The sequence below is a fragment of the Onychostoma macrolepis genome, chromosome 22 (genome assembly GCF_012432095.1).
Source record: "Onychostoma macrolepis isolate SWU-2019 chromosome 22, ASM1243209v1, whole genome shotgun sequence".
NCBI classification, from domain to species: Eukaryota; Metazoa; Chordata; class Actinopteri; order Cypriniformes; family Cyprinidae; genus Onychostoma; species Onychostoma macrolepis.
The window spans coordinates 711219-730970 of record NC_081176.1 but is presented as its reverse complement, the minus strand read 5'-3'; the positions used below and the strand labels follow the sequence as shown (position 1 = coordinate 730970).

Here is a 19752-nt window from a genome sequence, read left to right as displayed (position 1 = left end):
ATATTTCCTCATTTTCATCATATTGTGCTTGTAGTTGCATGTTGCCAAGCTTAACATGTCCACCCTGTCATAGTAAAATATTAATTTACATATACGTTTTTCAGAAATTCAAAATATACATTTTAAGCAGTACACATTCAGCTTCAACAATGAACCAATTTGCTGACTGAAGGTACACCGTGTGTTTATTAAATGCTAACTTTAACCAAAAATGTCCACCCTATCATTGTCCACCCTGTCACCAAGCCTTCCATGACAGGGGGGACATGTGCATAGTTTTTGCCAAATTCTGATAATGTTTTAACAAGGGCTATTCATTTAACATGTTAAATTGGTGTGATTAATTATGGGGAAAAAAAGGTTGAATTGATAAATGCATTTAATGCACCCCAGCCCAGAACTGTACGCTATCTTACACTGCATGCAGTTGCGTAGTGATGAACATGATGGAAGGCGACGACTCACTGTGATGTAGCCTATTAGAATACAGTTAGAATGTACCTAAAATTCAAGATAAGTGGGCAAAAAATGCCCAAAGCAAAAGTGCCATTTTCCTGAATATCTGCTCGATTGCAAATTTGTCTTTATACAACAGTTCAATAAACAACAACAAAACAATAGTTACATTTTAAACACAATACTGTCAATATTATCTGTTTTTGTTCTATTTCTCCAAAGAAAATAGTTCCAAAATATCCACAGTGAAACTGTTGTGCATCTCTGAGCAACACAAAGCAGTTTTGTTACTGAATGAATCCGTGTTTTTAACAAATCAAGTGAGTGGCTTTAGTTTCATATTTAGAGTATCATTTCATTTTTATTACTTTCATAATTTAATATTACATTTTAAAACCCATTAATACCCATTTAAAACCCATTAAGCTCATAGCACTATTTATGCAATTCTAAGTGCAGTGTATACAGTCTGTGTAAATTAATATTATATATATATATATATATATATATATATATATATATATATATATACACATATTAGTGCTGTCAAACGATTAATCTTGATTAATCACATCCAAAATAAAGGTTCATATGTTTTTGTTTGCATAAAATATGTGTTCTGTGTATATTTATTATTTATATATAAATACACACGCATACAGTATACATTTTGAAAATATTTACATGTATTTACATGTCTATTTTTATATTCATATAATTTATATTATAAATAAATATAATATATAAACAAAACATTTTTTTCTGAAATATATACATGCATGTGTGTATTTATGTACATAATAAATATACACAGTACACATGCATACATTATGTAAACAAAAACTTTTATTTTGGATGCGATTAATCGTGATTAATCATTTGACAGCACTAATATATACAGTATATGTATATATATATAATGATTTCATTTGATTTGGAACAGCCCCATAGTGTCTTACTATTCTAATTTAAATTATTGATTCAAATGTAAGAATTTGACAAAATATGATGCATACATCTAATAAGGTGAGGAAAAAAGGCCTTATAAATGTAAAATGCCCTTTTAAATCAATTTACAATTGCAGTGTAGGATATATATTTCTGAAGTCATTCTTTATATTATTTAAGGGTTTCTTGTTGTTCCTGTTGTTTATCTGATATTCTCTTCATCCGTTAATGCATTTGTCCACCCTGTCATGCCAAGGTCCACCCTGTCATCTTCATCTTTTATGAAAATTAACAAATTATTTAAACAAGTTAGCAAAACCTTTTGTGGGTTTTCTTTATAAAGAAATGAGGGCCAGTTAGTATTCATTGAAAGTTTGACCAGATATCTTTGTCGTTTGATTTTATTTAGAAAAGAAAGTGCAACTTTCGCATATTTTATAGGGATACAGATATGTTGCAGTAATTTCAATTTTTCAAAAGACTTTTCACACTAAGTAAAATTTATTGCTGAGAAAGGGACAAAATATCTTTCTGAAAATCTACATTTTATAATCACTATGTAATGAAAATGTATATACTCATCATATTTTGTCAAATTCTTTTGGTCAGAAATCTTGGTGTAATCTTTGATGACCAGCTGACCTTCAAAGACCACATTGCAAAGACTGCTCGATCTTGCAGGTTTGCACTACACACCATCAGAAAGATCAGGCCCTTTCTGACGGAGCATGCTGCACAACTTCTTGTCCAGGCCCTTGTCATTTCTAGGCTGGACTACTGCAATGCTCTTCTGGCTGGACTTCCATCAAACACAGTCAAACCTCTACAAATGATTCAGAATGCGGCGCCACGACTGGTCTTCAACGAACCCAAAAGAGCCCATGTTACACCTCTCTTTATCTCATTGCATTGGCTACCAATCGCAGCTCGCATCAAGTTCAAGACACTGATGCTTGCTTATAGAACAACCACAGGCTCAGCACCCGCCTACATGCACTCACTATTAAGAATCTACATCCCCTCCAGAAGTCTGAGATCTGCTAGTGAGTGACGCCTCGTGGTACCATCACAAAGAGGCTCAAAATCACTCTCCAGAACATCCCCTGGCTGGTGGAGTGATCTTCCCACCCATATTCGGAGTGCTGGATCCCTGTCAATCTTCAAGCAACAGCTGAAAACTCATCTCTTTCGACACTACTTGACTTCACCCTACATATAATAAAAAAATAAATAAAAAAACTTTCTCCTTATTTATTCCTTCCCCTGCTAGCTTGTACTTATTTAAACAATGCCTGAGACTTGGTGTTACAAGCACTTCATTTGTCAGATTGCCTCTTCAAGATGAATCGCTGTATGTATTCCCCAACTGTAAGTTGCTTTGGATAAAAGCGTCTGCAAAATGACTAAATGTACATGTAAATGTAAATATACTCTACTTTGAATTTGTCCATGACAGGGTGGACATATTTTGTGGTTTAGCCTACTCGAAAATTGTCTGCTTGCAGTTATTTTATAAAAAGTGCAGGAGCTTGACCAATATGCAATTCTAACAGCCTACAGTCTCCTTAATACAACAAATATGAAGTTTAATAGAAAATCTCATTTTTATTTTGGAAATTGTGAAGTCTCAAAGGCAATTTTTAGTGATATTGACCCATTAATACTTGTTCCACAGTTTCTGCTTCTTTATGTATATAGCCTCCATGTCCAACTGGTTTTTGATTCCATCATTACTTTGTCCAGCTGAGGGTTGCCAAGCATTGCGTATAATAGAGAATCATCCCACATTAAAGACAAAGTAGTGTTCCATGTTAAAAAGAAATAAGGAAAAGAATAAACAATAGCAATGCACAAATTCAGAAATAAATTTGTTAGCAGCAAATAACATCAGACTATAATGAAGTGCTGTTGAGAGATTTATGATGAAGTTTGTCTGACAGTCATGAAATGAGTTTTAAATGGCAGTTTACAGCTAATCTGAAGACATCAGCACAATTAATGAGGTAAAAACAGCAACTATATATGAAATTAAATCCTTTCCCCAAATAACAGTAATCATGGAAGTATTCAAACTTACTTGCAGTAGTTCATTTGTTGACCAGTTGACACTTTCATTTTGATTCATTAATAAAACTAAATGTACATCGTTAGGATTTAAATTGAAATCCAAATGAAATCTCAAATTACATGCTACACACTCTGCATGCACACTGTGCGCTCGGTGCTCAACTGTCTAGTGTGTGAATATTATAATGTGATTTTGTCAACATCTGAGTCTGAGCCGTCCGTTGTGAGGAAAGTTGACAGTCGACAGAATGAAGTGTTTGTCTGTTTAAGAAGATCATTGCAACAGGATAACCAAGAACGTCCCAGAGAGATACTCTAATCGTAATATATTGGTAACTTCATGACTTAGTGGCAACGTAACTGCAACGTTGTATGCACGTAATTTCATTACCATAATTTTTGTACGTTCTTTATGCTCTCTGATTACCATAATGCTATTTAAAAAGTGTGATTAAACTTCAGACACAGGATTGAACGTTTCTTATAAAATGTGTTTCTTTTCACCAAGTCAGAATATGGACGATTGCTTTTAATATGCCTTTGTATAGCCCTATTAATAAATTCACATCAATTACACCCATACAGCACTGTTAAATATGTTGAAATATATTTTGAAAATATATTTTAAAAATACATAAAACAAAGTTAAAAAATTGTTCCTCACGATACATGTGTAAAGAACATGTTTTTAAGGAATGTAAAGCATATGAAGAAGAAAGGAGGATTATTAAGGAAGATCTTCAAGCAGTAGGGGGCCGGGAATTCAATATAACGAATATATTAAATGATAGTCCAAATTCAAGGAAACAAATAAATGTAGTAAAAAAATTCATCAAGAATTGTGGGTTATATTATAGGATATAGAAATTAGATAATTATCTTCACACTCCATCACAGTAGGTGGCGGTATGCACCTTTGAAGTTGGTTCGCAACCCGCCATAAAACCAAAAGAAGAAGAAGAATATTTTCATTCTTCATTCAGTCCGCGCGCGTTTGTTGTGTCTTCTGAGGTGAGTCGATCAGTTCAGATATTTCGCTTATTTACACAGATATGGGACACCTCACTCAGTTTGTTTAATCAACATCATACGAGGTTATTTCTAAATAGTTTTCCTCGGATAAAGCACTTTATGCGCCTGTTCTGGCGTCTACAGACTGATTTAGTTGAAAGGAACATTACTGTAAACTAAAGTCATGCAGACATGAACGATTTCGTGTATTTTTTTTATTTTTTTATTTTTGCTGTGTTAAATTTTTAGAGTGATAATGTTAGTGTTATTGAATGTTGGAGGGTTTTATGATCGTTTGCTTCTCTTTGCATGCAAACCAGTAAGATGTTAATTAGATTAATTAGATTATAATATGGACAAATTAAAGTGGTTGATAAAGATGGGCATCATTAGTGTCTGTCTTTATTGTAATGATGTTTTTCTGTATCAAAGTTGAGAAATAATAGTAGCCTATTTATCTTGCAATAGAGCACTTTTAAAGGCTTTCTGCAGACATGCACCTGCACCCTCAGTCACCTGCGCTTCCACGAGAGACTTCACTTGCAATCTTTTTTTATTTTTTTAATTGAATCTCTCTTGCACCTGATTTTATAAGCATAAGAACTCAATCCGAGCAGCTGAGTCCTTCTTCAAGAATCGGCTAAAAACACATCTCTTCCATCTTTATTTGACCCTCTAACTCTAGAACTCTCTATTCTAATTCTATTCTTAAAAAAAAACAAAAAAAACAAACAAACAGTAGCTTTTCTAATCTTTTTGTATTCTATCTGTTTTCTTTTTATTTATTATACAATTAACAAAAGCAAAAAAGTCCTCTAACACTAGCTTGTTATATTATATAATAAAAAAAAAAAAAGAAAAACCTTGCTGCGTGTACTGTGTTAAGCTAATTGAGATTTGTTATAGCACTTGCATATCATTGCTCTTTTGTTGATTTTGATTACTTCCATTGTCCTCATTTGTAAGTCGCTTTGGATAAAAGTGTCTGCTAAATGACTAAATGTAAATGTAAAAAATCCTAAATATTTTACACTTCCCATTAGTGTTGTCATGGTACCAAAAGTTCTGTTTTCAGTACCAATACCAGTGAAAATCCACGGTTCTCTCTTTCATTACCAAAGCAAAAAAACAAGCTAATTAAAAACACACTATTTTTATGAATAAAGTTAAACAAAAATAACATTTACAAAAATCAATGTTATTCTTTATACTTGTGTAAAATTGTGTTTCAAGTTTTTCCACAAGTAATAAAAGTATGAAAAAAGTAAACAAGTTTCACCAGTTTGATAGGTTAAGGCCATTTGGTGGTATATTTGTACCTTGCAAATTTGTAAAATTATATTTCCGTGTTTATTATTTCATTTTCTTCTTACATTGAATTTTTTTTTTCATTTTTTGGGGGAAAAAATCCCCTCATCTTTATACTCCTTTAAATTAATAAGAGGTAATATAAATGTAAGAATTAAAATCGATTTTTCAAAAGTTTGTGTTGTATTTCTGCTGCCACTGAAATACCACTGTTGTCTGTTTTAGGGTTTGCTGGAGTGTTTCATGATCTTCTGCGGCCTGCAGCTGTAAAAGGACAATATAATATACTTAAAGCAATGGGCTGAGTCTGACCAAATGCAACATTAGATCATTGACTCCAGCTAAAATATAACTTTTCAGTAAATAACAAACCTCAGCTTTTATAATAAATTTAGATAAGATTACATATATTTTAAGACAAGTGTATATCATATAGATTGAAACTGTAGTATTAAAACACTTTACAATAAGGTTCCATTTGTTAGATAACATGACCTAACAATAAACAATAGTTATATAGCAATAAGGCTATTCTTCTTAGGGTTAATTTCATAATGTACTAATATAAAATCAACAGCTTAATCTGTCAAAATTATTTATTGCACAATGAACAAACATGCATGATCAAGTGTTTGTATTAAATAACATTCACAAACATCTTCAGCTGTAATAAGTCTTCTCACACTCAAAGCACATATGATCTCTCACACCAGTGTGTATCTTCTGATAGACTTTTAAACTTTACAGCAGTGAAAAACTCTTTTCACACAAAGAACATGAATGTGGTTTCTACAAGACACAAAGCACCTAATATTAGCTGGTGAAAATCAATAGATCTGTTAATTGCCACATTAAGCTAATTTTATTGCTGTCAACTGACTTAAGCAAACGCAAACGCCCCCCCCCCCCATTATATTTTAATGTAAGAATTAAAATATAGAGATGCAATTCTTAGAAAGTAAAAAGAGATATAAGTTGTGAATTAGTATAAAACACAGTTTTAATTAACTTGATACTTAGTTCATTAGGTGGATAGATTGTGAACATTAATAATTAAAATGGGTAAATTATTACACAAATAATGTGTAATAACTTATTTATCTTTAATTTGGGCAGATCTGCTCCTCCTCCAGTGAAGCTCCTCCCACAACAAGCACACCTTCAGTGAAGCTCCTCCCACAACAAGCACATCTTCAGTGAAGCTCCTCCCACAACAAGCACACCTTCAGTGAAGCTCCTCCCACTGCAGTTCAGCAATAAATGCTGGAATATTCCCATCAGTCTACAAGTGAAGACGAGCATCAGAGCATCAGGAAGAAGTGAAATCTGCAGAGACAGAGTTTATTGAAGGACAGAGAGAACATGAGAGATCCAGAACCCTGCAGAATGAAACACACTGAAGAACAAACAGGTTGGTGTTTATTCTTGACTTCATCAGTGAGGCTGAGAAACATTTAAAGTTATCAGCAGTTCATCAGATTTAGTGTTTATAGTAGAAATAATACCTCAGGAGTTGTAAAAAATAAACAAAAAAGTTAAAGTTAAAAGTTAAACCAATAAATAATATCGGCGATACTTTCTATCTCAGGGTACAAAATAGGGACTGAAATGCAAATGTTCTAATTATATCGCTTCCTGGGTGTTGAGTGAAAATATTGGACAGTTAATTAGTTTAAAATTGTTATTAATTATCTAATCCCCGTTTCACAGACAAGGCTTAAATTACTGAAAAGAAGAAAAGACAAGAAAAGGTTCACCTGCACTCAGTGTGGAAAGAGTTTCACATACAAACAGCATCTCAGTGCTCACATGAGGATCCACACTGGAGAGAAACCATTCACATGTGATCAGTGCGAGAAGAGTTTCACACAACAAGGACACCTTCAGAGACACATGAGGATCCACACTAGAGAGAAACTGCATGAATGTGATCAATGCGGTAAAACATTTTTGAGGGCTTCAGTCCTGAAGGAGCACATGAACATTCATACGAAGGAGAAACCACATTCATGTTCTTTGTGTGGAAAGAGTTTTTCACATCTGCAGAGTTTAAAAGTTCATCAGAAGATACACACCGGTGTGAGATCATATGTGCTTTGAGTGTGAGAAGACTTTTATTACAGCTGCTCCTTTTGCTTTAATTACTGCTTCAATTCGGCGTGGCATGGAGGTGATCAGTTTGTGGCACGGCTGAGGTGATACACTGGAGGCCATTGTGAAGCAGAGTATAACGATTTGGCCCCGACATGATATTATAAGAGTTATGGTGCTTAAATGACTCTAGTTTGATTTGTTATACAGTAATGACTAAGAACTTTCCAAAAATATTCCACACAAATGAGGGAAACATATTTACCCATAAAAAATTTGAAGAAGAAATATTAACAACGGGAGATCTAACTGATTGGCTACTGCACTTTTCAATAATTAAATCAAATTTATCTAAAAACAAATATTTGGAGACCTTACTTACACCAAGTGCCCTGATTTCTGAGCAGAGAAAGTATTTTGACAGAGACATGACAATATAATATTCTACAGCTGAAATGTTTAAAAGTTAAATGGATTTGTCTGCGAACATCAGATCATTTAAGAGTATTTTGTTAACATCAAAACTGACCTCCTCCTCGACAGATTCCTTCAATCTCCTCAAAGTTAACACTCTTCAGTGGAAATCTCTCACATTTGTTAATATTAAGATTGAGACAAGGATATCTCAGAAAAAAAAAAAAAAAGTTATTTTAATATTATGACCAAAAATATTTTGTTAATTCTTCAAAGATTGTCCTCGTTTGTAAAAGTAAAAATGTAGAAAAAAAGAATAAAAAAAAAAACGATGACAAAAAACTTATTTTAAAATCTAAAAAGACATTAAATTACCATCATAGCCAGAATAGTGACCAGCAATCAGCATTATAACATTTACAAATAGATTTCTGTCATTTTTTGTACTTGTGTAGGAAGTCACAGTTTCATGAAAAACAAACTTTTCTTCAAATTGTGAATAAAACGACACAAACCTCGAGTAAAAGGCACAGCATTTATAAACACTGAAGCTGTCAGTCAGTTCAGCACAAACTCACTGTGTGTGAAAACTCCCGTTTTAATCAATTCATCTGTCAAAACTGCACAATCCATCTTTTATTTACATTGTGTTTCTGCTTTTGTTGTAATGAGAGGATTTGTGATTGTTAGTAACAGACAGACACATAACTAACTTAATATAACAAACAGAATAACAATGTGTATAAAATATAAGAGAGATCATGTAAATGTTTTAAGTAACATGGAAATTTCACATTGAAGATTTGCTTAATATATTTAGATACATTTAAGTGCTGCACTTGACAATCACATTTAAACATCTGAATAATTATGGATGAGTTTAATACAAATATTATTAAACTGAAGAGCCAGACAGACTCATCTGAGCTTCTTCCTCTGTTCCAGCTTTAAATTAAACAAAATGATCATTAGTTTGAATACTAAAGCAACATTAATCATTCAATATCATGTTTCTAACACACATGCTGCATTATTTCATTGTAAAGTCTGAGTCTCTTCACGTGTATGGATCACATTTACACATTTATCACACATTTATTTCTCCTCATAGACGCAGTAGTGCAGCTCTTCTGTGGATCTTCACCTGATGTTTACTGCTCCTCTCAAGACGACTTCAAATTATGATATACAGCATTTATCATCTTCTGGTGATGGATCTCTATCAGGGACTTCTGGTGATGGATGTGTATCTACACTGTAAGGTGGAACAGAAGAGAATATGATCAGAGTTCAGTGGAAAAAAGTACAAATGAGTTACTATATTTCAAATCACAGCTTTTTTTTTTTTTTTTGTAAAAGTTGCATTAAAATCCTGTTATCTGATTAATTATACTTGATTTTGAATACGTATTTATGAAACAGTATTTGTGTTTTAAATATAATACATTCAGAACATGAATTGCATTCTGTTTGTGTCTCTATTGAGTCAATATAAAGAGAAACACATACTAACGAGTGTACACCAAATATAATAAATGATGAGGAACAAATACAAATGTGATTTTGCTTTAAAACAAAACCTTTCAGTGAAATGTTCCACTTGTTAAAGCTGTTTGTCCTCTAGTTTAAACATGTTTGTATTGGTCTCACTAGATAACAGAAAGTAAAGTATTGACTGATTTTACCAGCGTTTTCCTTCAATCTGACCAAATCTATTTCAGACTGTAATGATTCACTATTACTGATGTAATTAATAAAGCAGCTGTTGCTGTATGAAGCTGTGACAGTGTGCTTTTGTTCTCTTTCCTTCTTTGTGTTAAACATTTATCAACTTTACATTTCATTCTGACACAAACCCTTTGAAATAAAGCTTGATGATAATTTTATAAACTTTTCACAAATATTTGAAAGTTAATATTTGTTCACATATCATAAATTAATCTCTAATATCACAAAGTGAAGTTTACTCACCTCAGTTTACAGTTTGAGTCTCGTAGCACATCAATGAGCTGCTGCTTTGAGTCTCTAATCATATTATAACTCAGATCAAGCTCTTTTAGAAACTGCAGAGCTTTTGTGTTTCTCAAAGACTGAGTTAAAGAAGAAACATCTGTAATGCCACAGTCATAAAGACTAGAAAGAGACAAACAGAGGAAGAGATCATCTTACAAACAAATCATTAAAGTGAAGAATTTTACACAAATATAATGTGAACTCAGACTCATCGTGAGATATTGAGTATAAAGTGTTTTAGTTTAAACTGTTGAAGTGATTTTAATCATTTTGATTCTTGTGTGTGAATGTTACTGACCTCAATCTCTCCAGTTTACAGCGTGAATCCTTCAGTACGTCACATAAGTGATTCACTCCTGTGTTTTTTATTTGATTCCAGCTCAGGTTCAGTTCTCTCAGGTGTGATGGGTTTGATTTCAGAGCTGAAGTCAGGATGAGACACTGTTTCTCTGTAATACTGCATCTCCACAGACTGAAGACAGAAAGAGAAAAGACAATGAATCAGACACGTTATGTTCATGTGAGAGTAATTCATCATGTGTTAACACCATACAGTCCAATAATTAATAAAACATTGCCAAAAACCTTATTATATGACCATAAACAAAAACAGAAAAAAAAGATTAACAAAGTAGATTAAAATATAGGATCAACTATAGAACTACTTATAAAATAACATTAAAAATGTGAAAGTTGAGTTTAAGTGTGAGAAATCAAGAAAATTGTGTTTCTGAATTATAATTTATCTAAAGACATTTTAAGAGTCGGGTACAACGGGGCTAAAGGCCCACCTCAAGAATAACTGTGCTATTCACTCGCCTAAAATATATAATTGCAGAAAAAATATATACGTTGTATTGAACATTAATGGAGCAACAGATTTTGTGTGAAAATAAATCATTCAAGTTGTTCATTTTCTTTAAAAATCTTATAAATATATGAGGAGGCAAGAGGGGTCTTTTACCCCCCACACGGTATTGATACAAATACTTCAGATAAAATAATGATTTTAAAATAATGTCTAAGTTAATACTTGTTCAAAACAATCACTTTAGCAAAGTTTGTACTATTTTCTGCTTATTTTGAAAAATAAAATAATTTTTGTTCAATAAATATACTATCATTAAAATATATTCATATTAAAATATATTTTAAAATACAGAAACAAAATAACTTTAATAAGTAAAGATTCTGAAAGTATTGAAGATCCAATAATAATTGAATATATATTTGCAGTAGTAACAAATGATATTTTACTATATGATATGATTCATGTTTTTAAATGTGATGTTTCATTCTAAACATGGTGATTATCTCTAAAATGGACACCCAACATAATATATATTTACCATCTGAATCTAACCATGTCATGTCAACAAATGGAAAAGTCAGCATCTATTACGGGGTGGTTGCTACGCGGTTGCTAAGATACCCGGGATGGTTGCTAGGGTGTTACTACGCGGTTGCTAGGGTACCCGGGGTGGTTGCTAAGGTGTTACTAATATGTTGTTAGCATTATTAGCTAGTCACTAGCATGTTTACAGCATGATTAGCAAGTTACTAGCATGTTGCTAGCATGATTATCAAGTGACTGGCATGTTGCTAGCATGTCTCTAGCATGATTAGCAAGTGACTAGCATGTCGCTAGCATGTTTATAGCATGATTAGCATGTCACTAGCATGTTGCTAGCATGATTAACATGTTGCTAGCATGATTAGCATTCCGCTAGCATGTTTCTAGCATGATTATCATGTTACTAGCATACTGCTAGCATGACTAACATGTTGCTAGCATGATTTGCAAGTGACTAGCATGTTGCCAACATGATTTGCAAGTGACTAGCATGTTGCCAACATGATTTGCAAGTGACTAGCATGTTGCTAGCATGATTAGCAAGTGACTAGCATGTTACTAGCATGATTAGCATTCCGCTAGCATGTTTCTAGCATGATTAACATGTTACTAGCATACTGCTAGCATGTTGCTAGCATGATTAGCAAGTGACTAGCATGTTGCTAGCATGATTAGCAAGTGACTAGCATGTTGCTAGCATGATTAGCACGTTATTAGTATGTCACTAACATGTTTCTAGCATGATTAGCAAGTGACTAGCATGTTGCTAGCTTGATTAGCATGTTACTAGCATATTTCTAGTAAGGATTAGCATTTTTCTAGCATGATTAGCATGTCGCTAGGATAGATAGATTAGAAATATTAGATAGATGAGTTTGAATGAGTTTGAATGGGTTAGAAATAGTACATAGAAGGGAAGCTTGATTGAGTCTCAAAGGATTCTGGGAGTTTAAGTTTGAATTTTGACAGTTGGAGTTTGAATAGTCTTGGCTCATTTGAACATTCCGTCAATGTAAGTCTATGGGATTTTTATGATTTTTAATCTTCAGTTTTATGAAAACCATAAGTCTGATCAGTTAGAAAAGATATAGCACACCCGGCGAGATCAGTCTGAAGATCTGGGCTGAGTTTGGAGTCTGTAGAGTTAAAGCTCTAGGAGGAGTAATAATGATACTAACACTAGTTTCTGCAGCTTGCATTGTGTGTTCATCAGTAGATCACTGAGGTGTTTCACTCCAGAGTCTCCGAGTTTATTCCAGCTCAGCTTCAGTTCTCTCAGGTGTGATGGGTTTGATTTCAGAGCTGAAGTCAGGATGAGACACTGTTTCTCTGTAATACTGCATCCATACAGACTGAAGACAGAAAGAGAAAAGACAATGAATCAGACACGTTATGTTCATGTGAGAGTAATTCATCATGTGTTAACACCATACAGTGCAATAAATAAAATGTTGCTAAAACCTGAAAATAATATCGTAAATAAATATATTTAGGTATTGGGTAGGATTAGGGATGTAGAATAAGGTAATGTAGAATAAGGCATTAATATGTGCTTAATTACTACTAATAAATGGCTAATATTCTAGTAATATGCATGCTAATAAGCAACTAGTTAAGAGACCCTAAAATAAAGTGTTACCAATATTTCATATCTTTTTATTCCTTCCCTAAAATTCCCATTTCATCTTGTGTCTAAAACTGAGCATATTGTCTAAAATAAAAGCTGTGACTGCTGTGTATTTGTGCTTAAACTGATGCTGGTCTGCACATCACTACATCGTAAACACATCCGCTCTGCTCTGTCCAGTGACTCGATCAGCTTTGATACACGGATTCAACTTTGCACATCTAAATAAAACTGTAGGTTTGTCTGGGTGTAGATGTGAAGTGCAGTAATATTTCTCTGAAACAGGTAAGGCTGAAGAACCAATGCCTGCACAGAATAAAGCCCAGTCTGGACCGGTTCTGTTCGGTTGTGTTAGACGTTCATTAATCTGGTGGTTTGATGGCAGAGAGATGATATGAGCATCAATAAACACTATGAATATGTTCTGCTACAGCAGCACAGAACTATTCTGTTGCGTCCCATTAATAAACACAATGATAACAGTTCTGTCTCACTGGATAAAAGTGAAATGTTTGTGTAATTTTGGTATTATTAACTGAAATTATTGGATATTGGGTTGTGTATTTGACCTGCTGTATGGACAACAAGTGAAGCGGACAGAAATGAGCTCATGTTTCAAATGTTTAGACAGACGCTTCAGACTGAACTGTGCAGTTTTAAAGTAAGAGCTTGTTCCACTGTATTAACTGGACAAACTTCTGTATAGACGGTTTCAACGACAACAACATAAACAAACGTTACTGCACATGTGCGCTTTTGTGGCCCTAACTTAACTTTAACTGCGTTTGTAGCGGTGCCATTAGCCAGACCGATAAACAAACACAGACCGGAAGTTAACTTGGAGCCAGGCGCGCCCAATGAAACAGTCTATACTCAGCAGAAAAACATTGTGCAATTTTGACTACAGAATCAATGAAGTAATAATGAAGTGCTTCAGCCACTTCAACTGGATTATTAATGGACGTAATGTAATGACAACATATCTGGAGCGGTCGAATGTGGCATCTACCTTTACATATCTATGGTACAACCAAACAACTCTCTGAGAGCAGAAACTATGGTAATGCAGGACTGTCAGTCATCAGATGTGGGCGGGGCCTAAACAATGTGATGTCACACTGCTCAGAGAATCAAAACAGCAGATCTAATGAGACTGATTTGGTTTAAAGGGGATTAAAAAACAAGGAGTGGGTGGATTTTTATCATTGTAGGGTGGTTGTGCTCACACACTGCCAACATATTTATGTCCAAACACTACCAGTAATTAGATTAGATTCAAGTTTGCCATTGTGCAGAGTAATCACAGAGACATTTATTTATTTATTTTTTTATGGAGTTGTGGTGTTTTGGTACTGGTACAATGGTGACTGTTTTGAAGTAGGTGGGGACAACGGTCTGGAGCGAGTAGAGCTTGAAAATGTGTGTGAAGACATCAGCCAGCTGTTCTGTGCAGACCCTGAGCACTCGGTCAGGAAGACCATCAGGGCCAGACACTTTATGTGCGTTCACCCTGCTCAGGTAGAAGCACACCTCACTGGTTAAACAAGTGAGTGTCAGGTCGTCAGGTGGGGGCTCAGCTTTGATGGGTGCTTCTGTGTTTATACGATCAAAGCAAGCATTAAAGGGTTTCAGTTCATCTGTGAAGGCATATGTTGGTGGTCAATGTTTTTAAATTTGTCTTCAATCCTCAGTTTGTAGTCAGTATTCATGATCACATTCACAGTCACAGCAGAAGTTAGAGACAAAATGTAGAATAAGGTAATGTAGAATAAGGTAATGTAGAATAAGGTAATGTAGAATAAGGTAATGTAGAATAAGGTAATGTAGAATAAGGTAATGTAGAATAAGGTAATGTAGAATAAGGTAATGTAGAATAAGGTAATGTAGAATAAGGTAATGTAGAATAAGGTAATGTAGAATAAGGTAATGTAGAATAAGGTAATGTAGAATAAGGTAATGTAGAATAAGGTAATGTAGAATAAGGTAATGTAGAATAAGGTAATGTAGAATAAGGTAATGTAGAATAAGGTAATGTAGAATAAGGTAATGTAGAATAAGGTAATGTAGAATAAGGTAATGTAGAATAAGGTAATGTAGAATAAGGTAATGTAGAATAAGGTAATGTAGAATAAGGTAATGTAGAATAAGGTAATGTAGAATAAGGTAATGTAGAATAAGGTAATGTAGAATAAGGTAATGTAGAATAAGGTAATGTAGAATAAGGTAATGTAGAATAAGGTAATGTAGAATAAGGTAATGTAGAATAAGGTAATGTAGAATAAGGTAATGTAGAATAAGGTAATGTAGAATAAGGCATTAATATGTGCTTAATTACTACTAATAAATGGCTAATATTCTAGTAATATGCATGCTAATAAGCAACTAGTTAAGAGACCCTAAAATAAAGTGTTACCAATATTTCATATCTTTTATTTCTTTCCTAAAATTCCCATTTCATCTTGTGTCTAAAACTGAGCATATTGTCTAAAATAAAAGCTGTGACTGCTGTGTATTTGTGCTTAAACTGATGCTGGTCTGCACATCACTACATCGTAAACACATCCGCTCTGCTCTGTCCAGTGACTCGATCAGCTTTGATACACGGATTCAACTTTGCACATCTAAATAAAACTGTAGGTTTGTCTGGGTGTAGATGTGAAGTGCAGTAATATTTCTCTGAAACAGGTAAGGCTGAAGAACCAATGCCTGCACAGAATAAAGCCCAGTCTGGACCGGTTCTGTTCGGTTGTGTTAGACGTTCATTAATCTGGTGGTTTGATGGCAGAGAGATGATATGAGCATCAATAAACACTATGAATATGTTCTGCTACAGCAGCACAGAACTATTCTGTTGCGTCCCATTAATAAACACAATGATAACAGTTCTGTCTCACTGGATAAAAGTGAAATGTTTGTGTAATTTTGGTATTATTAACTGAAATTATTGGATATTGGGTTGTGTATTTGACCTGCTGTATGGGCAACAAGTGAAGCGGACAGAAATGAGCTCATGTTTCAAATGTTTAGACAGACGCTTCAGACTGAACTGTGCAGTTTTAAAGTAAGAGCTTGTTCCACTGTATTAACTGGACAAACTTCTGTATAGACGGTTTCAACGACAACAACATAAACAAACGTTACTGCACATGTGCGCTTTTGTGGCCCTAACTTAACTTTAACTGCGTTTGTAGCCGGTGCCATTAGCCAGACCGATAAACAAACACAGACCGGAAGTTAACTTGGAGCCAGGCGCGCGCCCAATGAAACAGTCTATACTCAGCAGAAAAACATTGTGCAATTTTGACTACAGAATCAATGAAGTAATAATGAAGTGCTTCAGCCACTTCAACTGGATTATTAATGGACGTAATGTAATGACAACATATCTGGAGCAGTCGAATGTGGCATCTACCTTTACATATCTATGGTACAACCAAACAACTCTCTGAGAGCAGAAACTATGGTAATGCAGGACTGTCAGTCATCAGCTGTGGGCGGGGCCTAAACAATGTGATGTCACACTGCTCAGAGAATCAAAACAGCAGATCTAATGAGACTGATTTGGTTTAAAGGGGATTAAAAAACAAGGAGTGGGTGGATTTTTATCATTGTAGGGTGGTTGTGCTCACACACTGCCAACATATTTATGTCCAAACACTACCAGTAATTAGATTAGATTCAAGTTTGCCATTGTGCAGAGTAATCACAGAGACATTTATTTATTTATTTTTTAAAAGAAAGACAAGCTCAAAAATAAATTTAAAAGAAACTGGGGGCAAAAGTTCACTAGATCATGATTTTCAAAAATCTCAAGATCTTTCTGGCTTTTAAGCAGGAGATGAGGAAAGTTAGCAAAGAGATAACTAGCTTGTGACAGCTAAGCATTCACAGCGATATATTTCGTTGATCTTTTGATGCCGGCTCTTCCTATTATTACTATTATTATTATTATTGCTATGTAGCAGAATTCAAACACTTGATCCACTAACAGGGAACATGATCTGGGTTTAGATCATCTCTGGATAGTTTTATTTAACTGATGTCTGTTGATGCAACAGCAATTCTGCTCATTATGAGAGGAACTGCAGGTTCAGACACTGAATGTGTGTGTGTGTGTGTGTGTGTGTGTGTGTGTGTGTGCGTGTGTGTGTGTGTGTGTGTGTGTGTGCACAATTGACCTATCAGTAAGCTCTGCGCCCCTTAGTTACTGTTGCTCCCTCGGACAAACAAACGTAGTTGCTCACTGTCTTACAATGTCAGCTGCAGTGAAAACCTTGTCCCACGATGTTTTTGCACAATTTTGGACACAGAAGGCCACCAAATGGGAATTAAATATTCCATGGAGGGATTTATAAAATATTTTAAAATAAATACGGTGGGTAACTCGAAGCGAGGGTTTACAGATCACAATGCAAGCAGGAGAAGTCTCATACTACGGTCAGTCATCACGATCGCGGACGACAACATGCAGGATCAACACTGTTCATGTACCGCAGGGTATGATTAAATTAATGTACATTTAACCAGTTTAATATGAAGAAACAGTGAAATGCTATTAAGGTTTGTACGTTAGCATGGACTCACTAACTTTAACGTTAGCTAGTTTTAGTCAGAGATACTTTGCTGAAGCACAAGATAACATTAACGTTCTGCTTGAGCAGATGAACATTGTAACTTAATGAGTGTATGACAACCAGAAAATGAACGTTTTTGTCTTCATTTGGATTGGGGTTGAATGATTAGGGATATTTTGCTCCGTTTTGTTTGGATTCAGGAAATGTAATAAAATAAATTATATTGCCCATCCTCTCAGGATACCTGGAATCAGTGTCCTAACGCACGCTCGGTGAGGAGTATTAATTCTGTAGGGGGCGCTGTCGGCCTACTTCTAATAAAATGAAAGGAAAATACACAAATAATATTTAGACTGTTTATGATTAAATAAAGCAGTAATTGATGTCATAATCATGATTTTGTTTTGATTTAAAAGGTCAGAAGTTATAGCGTACATGACAAAAAAAACATGACACTTAAATTACATAATTTTATATTTAATTATTCATTCATTAATGTGTAATGTGTTATATTTTTAAACAAATTATGAGCTCTAAAAATTCTGAATTTTATAACTCTTTTGCTTAGATCATTTAAATCATAAAATAAAATGTTAAGGTTAACAGCATCATTCTGATAAAAAAAATGCAGTGATTAATATATAGTTTATTTATAGCTATTTTCAAATCTTCAATGTACTGTCATTATAAAATAACTTCATTGTTGTTTATTTAATTCCAACAAATAAGTTCTTGTTAAAAACTAACCAAAATTAAAAATAATTATATATCGGCATCGGCTATTGGCCAAAATGAGTTAAATTATCTGCATATTGGATTTCGGCAAAAATCCAATATCGTGCATCCCTAAATATAATATATTTATACATAAGGTAATTAATTCACTTGCGTATCATTTATTTTGCATTATTTCATCACGTCTCACCTCAGTGTCTTCAGTTGACAGTTTGGATCCTGTAGTAAATCACTGAGCTGCTTCACTCCTGATTGTCCAGGATCATTCCCTGTGAGATCCAGCTCTATCAGGTGTGAAGGGTTTGATCTCAGAGCTGAAGACAGAGCTTTATAACCTTCTTCAGTGATACTGCAGTCTGAAAGTCTATTAAAAAAAGATGTTATTCTTCCTTATAACACAGATTGTCATACAAGTACATGTTCTATAAAATAAAAATCTTAGGGCTGAACGGACCCTTTTCACGGTATAGCAGGGTAAAGTTCTATATTGGTGAACATAAACTACAACAAATGCAATTTCTGCATTATTTTCCACAATTATAACCTACAGTTGCAATCAAATTTACTCAACCCCTCAGAGACTGCATTACTTTACAAATACAAGCTTGTCTGAAGATCCAGGATAAAATACAAAATTGCATCTATAACAGTTCACTGCCATACTAAAAGTGATAATGTCAATATATAATGTCATTTTTTAGTATTTTAATAACACAGGTATGTCATAATTATTCAACCCCTATTCAACATTGCTGTTTTTAAGTCACTTATTTATATGGTGGAGAATAAAATTCTCAAAACACAATTAAGCCTTTAGAAGCTGTTACACACACATATGCAGTTAGCCCATGCGTGTGCTGAAGTTCAGTAGCAAAAATGGCAAAGTCAACAGAGCTCTCACAAAAGCTATAGAGAAGCTATAGAATAAATAATTGTATTACTTTAGAAAGTCTAAGACTATATGAAGATTTCCAAGACATTAAAAGCTCACAGCCTTATTCCTTAGCTTTAAGTGTGTTGTACCAGAAAACCTTTGAGGGTGTTGAAGAAAAAGCATAATATCATAAAATGTTTAATCAGAGCAACTGACAAAAGCCTGCAATGTACAGCCAAAGACTTGCAAGATGAACCAATGAAAGGAGGAAAACCATTTC

General features: G+C 34.1%; 1 protein-coding gene and 1 long non-coding RNA gene across 16 annotated transcripts in view; one reads left to right on the top strand and one right to left on the bottom strand.

Annotated features, from left to right (window-relative positions):
- LOC131531223 (NACHT, LRR and PYD domains-containing protein 12-like) overlaps positions 1–19752 on the bottom strand; it is a 166342-nt gene that overhangs the window by 83512 nt on the left and 63078 nt on the right. For 9 of the 14 annotated variants that reach the window (XR_009268607.1, XM_058761861.1, XM_058761856.1 and 6 more), the window contains one exon: positions 18789–18962. Coding sequence is in view for 13 of the 14 variants with exons in the window: in XM_058761861.1 (XP_058617844.1) it covers positions 18789–18962 (174 nt within the window). In the remaining variant the exon portion in view is untranslated. Of the gene's footprint in view, positions 1–8811; positions 9551–10266; positions 10429–10606; positions 10781–12840; positions 13015–18752; positions 18963–19752 lie in introns of those variants that run through there. The other 5 variants (XM_058761858.1, XM_058761859.1, XM_058761862.1 and 2 more) reach the window with 4 other exon arrangements.
- Positions 4383–19752, top strand: part of LOC131531317 (uncharacterized) — a 60024-nt gene continuing 44654 nt past the window's right edge. Inside the window, exons 1-4 of one of the 2 annotated variants that reach the window (XR_009268628.1) lie at positions 4454–4482; positions 6016–6056; positions 6907–7201; positions 7501–7729. This is a non-coding gene — a long non-coding RNA (uncharacterized LOC131531317). Of the gene's footprint in view, positions 4483–6015; positions 6057–6906; positions 7202–7500; positions 7730–19752 lie in introns of both variants that reach the window. The other variant, XR_009268629.1, reaches the window with a different exon arrangement.